The following is a 4,384-nucleotide window of genomic DNA, read 5'->3' on the forward strand; positions in this document are numbered from 1 at the left end:
ATATATATAGCATTACTCTTAATTATGCTGCATATGTGAAAAAAATCATTGGGATTTGGCTCATATGGCACATACTTCATACGAGACGTTGATGATTCAATCCCATCTATATCCATTTTTGCTTAAACTTTTTTCCTAAACAATGTTTCAGTAGTTAAATCATTTCAGTACATACATCATACACAAATCATGAGTTTATCCCCTAGAAAAATCAATATCTTTGCTATCAGTTTACATCCTTTGCTGAACTAATCTTAGCAAAGCTCAGTAACTTTGATAATTTACTAATTTCAAAGAGTCTTTCGAGCATTCTGATGGCCACAAATTATTCATATGCAAGTTAACTTGAATGCAAAACAAATACTGTCTCTAAAATTATTCTTTCATTCTAGCCCAGCCATAATTAAAGACGATTTCATAAAATCCTTTTTGGCAGAAAATTTAAGGTACATTGTTCTCAACAAAACCTTTTTCTTTCAGTAATTTTAATGTAATATAACACTAGTTACCTGTCTCCATACTGGTGGAAATAGGGAGAGTGAAGGGGTTTCAACTGGTTGATCACATGAATGCATAGCCTTTGAAACAGCTGCAGGTCACATAATTTAATTAGTGACAATCATACGTGAACTAATTTCCTAAAATAATTTAAATGAAATTTCAAAACAACAAAGACAAATCATTCAAAGCTGACTGACTTTTTTTTTTCAGGTTTTTTAATTTAGCAGAAGGGTAACTGATCAAATTAATGAGAAACTCTACTATAAGATAAAATAATTCAGCTGTCAATGAGGTCATAATTATGAGGGATTTTAACTTCAGGAAATGTTAGACCATAAGGGAGCTGGATTTTTATAAACCGTTTAAGACGATTTTCTTTACCAACTGCAAACAATGTTATTTTACATTTATTGTTAACTTCTAATATAGAAATGGCTGATAGGGTGTAAACTGGGGAACATGTGGGTGCAAGTGATCATGGCTCTGTTAGGTTTGGTATTTTGCTGCATATGAAGATAAAGAATAATAATAATTTGGTTACAAATTTCAAAGAAGGGAAATTTTGAAGGGATGCAACAAGAATTATGTCTTGTGAATTGGGCAGCTGAATTATTTGGAGACACTGATCAAATGTGGTAAATTTTTAAAAATTTTCAAGATAGAAATGTTCCTTACAATAAAAAAAAAGGTGGCTGCAAGTAAAAAAAATAGGTTGGCTGACAAAAGGTATAAGGAGTCAAATTAAAGAAATGCATCATAAATTTAAGAAGTTTAAATCGACAGGAGGATTATAGAAAATCAAGAGAGTTGATCTAACAGGAAATTAGGATATCAAAAAGGATATATGAAAAAAAGTTGACTGAAAACACAACAACTAACAGTAAGGACTTCTTTAAACACATTAAGGGTAAACAAAACATTAGAATGGTAGTAGGGCCTTTAAAAGATTATAAAAGAAAGTTCATATCTGATGTTTATGAAATGACTGGGTTATTAAATTCTACTTTTTCTAATGAAGGTTTAAGCAATAGTCCTCATCCTGAACAGTTGCTAGATAGAAACAAGTTTCAAGAAGATGATTACATAAATTCTGAGCTCATTTAAGAATAAACTGGAAAGGTTAAAGATGATAAACCTCCTGCCGAGTCAAACAATATTTCAAAAAAGGTTTTTAAGGAGATTAAAGATTGAATATATGAACCACTTGCTACTGTTTTTGTAAGTCCTTGAATAGTGAGCAGGTATCAAATGACTGGAAGTGCAATGGAGGTGATACAAATTGTCCTGGTAATTATAAGCCTATTAATCTTACATCAGTGGTGGGAATTTTTAAAAGTTTACAATTTTGTGGAATAGTCAGCATTGTTTCACTAAGGGAAAATCTTGTGTTACTAATCTTTTGACATTCTTTGAAGAAGTTACTGCTTATGTAAATGAAGATAAAGCTATGGATTTGGTGTATCTAGATTTTAAGAAAGCATTTGACAGAGTTCTGCATAAAAGGCTTGATAAAAAAGGATTTTTATAGGTGAGGGGATAAGTTAGCTCATTGGATAGAAAACTGGCTGAATGGAAGAAAGCAGAGGGTTGTTATAAATTGAGTTCAGTCAAACTGAATTAATGTCATGAGTGTTAGGACCTTTGGTCTCTTTGAGGTACATCAATGATATAAATGAAGGAATGATCAATAAATTACTTAAATTTGCTGATGATAGTAAGGTCTTGAGTGTTGCTAGGTGTGGGGATGCTGCTGCTGCTTTACAAAAGGATTTAGATCATTTAGTGAGTTGGACAAATAGATGGGTTTTAATTATAATAAATGCAAGATAATGCATGTAGGTTATCACATTTTCAATAATGAGTATAATTTTGATGGGAATAACCTTAACAGTGTCACAGAAGAAAAGGGTCTTCATGTGCTGGTTCATCACTCTCTTAAGCCATCCAAACAATAAGTTAGTGTTGGGGCAAATAGGATTTTAAGTGGTATCTACAGAAATAGTGAATACAAGTGTAAAGAGGTTATAATGTTATTGTATAGGTCTGGTTAAGCCACATTTGGAGTATTGTGTTGATTCCTGGGATCCTTACTTCAGAAAAGACATTGAATTGTTGGAAAGGGTTTAGTGGAGGGCTACTAGAATGATAGCTGGGATGGAGGGGTTATAATACAAGGCTATCATATGAGGATAGATTAAGATCTGTGAAGACGTTTTTTTTTCTCTTGAGAGAAAAAGAGTTAGAGGTCATCTGATTGAGGTATATAAGATTGCTAAGGGAATTGGTAAGGTTGATGTATCATCTATTTTCATAATTAATCTTTGAGAATGATAGTACTAGGGGAACAAATATAAGTTCTGGCAGGCTAAGAGTTTTATTTTTCTAACAAGGCAGATGGTCTTTGGAATGGGTTTGTTTGATGTGAAAATAGTAAATTTAATGGAGTTAAATAAATATTTGAATGATAAGGGCTGGCTTTGAGTTTTTATGTATATAGTTAGAAATGGGACAGCCTTGTTATCCTTAAATGTTATGTAACATTCCTCAATATTGGTGTCATACAATCTCCTACCCACAAAAAAACTGACATGAAAAGTTTAGCTAAACTGAACTACATAGAATATTTTAATTTTTGTATATTAGTTGCTATTAATCATTAACCCTATCGGCCTGAGTACTCTTTACTGCGCATGAACAAGTTCTTAGTGTCTTACATTCAAAATCTTATTAAACCACTTTTTATTTATGTTATACCAATTAGAATAGCATAAAATTTTAGCTAATAATCCATATTTTAATAGTATACAAGTTTAAAGTTTTTAATTCTACAAGGAAATATATAAAAAGTCCTGAATTTCTACTAGTGTAACCCACGTGACACATTTTCTCTTAATGCCTGGAGATGGCTTGAATGGGTAATGAAGAAAAACTTTAATATAAGATTAACATAACAGCAAATGTACAACGTTTTGACAAGGTTTTGTCATCATCATGTACCTGACAAACCATAATTTTTATAGTCTTCAATTTTGTTTGGTTACAGAGCTATCAAATAAAAAATAAGAGCCCTCCTGCCATACCCACTTGTCACATGCTCTCTTTCACAATTCATTGATAGTTCTCTCTTACATTTCATTATGTATTACTTATATCCAATAGAAAGTCAAGGTTTTCATATATCAATTGTATAACGTTGTGTTGTAAACAGAATATCATCCATTTCACAATCTTCGATGAATTTGTAAGGCTCTTGTTGCATAGTTAGAAATCCAGAAACTTTTGAGAGGTATGGGAACTTGTCTACTTTTTGCATGTTATTAGTCTATATTCTTTGGTGCATTATTTAATTAAATAAAAATTATTAAGTGCATTACTATAATTACTATAAGAAATTAGGCTTAACTGTCCTTGACAGTTGATGGCAAGAAAAAGAAGATTGGGTAAGTATTTTATTTCTTGTTTTTCATATTTATTCTTTAATTATTATTATAAAAGTAACTAAAGTTATTTAAGTTTTTTAAAAGTTATCTAAGACTAGATTAGGTACAGTAAGCAATAATAATAGTAATAATTAAAATGGTTCACAAGGCATGTACTGGAGCAGCTCATGGGTAATGTAATTCAATAGTGCAATGTGAGATGCATGTTCGCTGAGTGATTTACAACTTATAATGGCACATATAGTAGTAAGACATGGTTTAAAGGGCAATAAAACAATAAAATTTAATCATAAATAGATGTATACTGTTACAAACTTAGAGTTACTTAAGATAAACAAATGTAGTTTCATGTTACAATTTGAAGTCATTCTAGAAAGTAAAAAAGGTAATATAGGTTTATTTCAATTTTTTTATTGGTGATTACGAGGTTGTTCCAATAACGG

The 4,384-nt window shown here is 31.0% G+C and overlaps 1 protein-coding gene across 1 annotated transcript in view; it reads right to left on the reverse strand.

Annotated features, from left to right (window-relative positions):
• LOC106457477 (ubiquitin carboxyl-terminal hydrolase 34-like) overlaps window positions 1-4,384 on the reverse strand; it is a 141,830-nt gene that overhangs the window by 28,319 nt on the left and 109,127 nt on the right. Inside the window, 1 exon segment of the mRNA XM_022383442.1 lies at window positions 510-589. Coding sequence (XP_022239150.1) covers window positions 510-589 — 80 coding nt within the window.

Source organism: Limulus polyphemus, unplaced genomic scaffold, assembly GCF_000517525.1.
Source record: "Limulus polyphemus unplaced genomic scaffold, Limulus_polyphemus-2.1.2 Scaffold336, whole genome shotgun sequence".
NCBI lineage: Eukaryota > Metazoa > Arthropoda > Merostomata > Xiphosura > Limulidae > Limulus > Limulus polyphemus.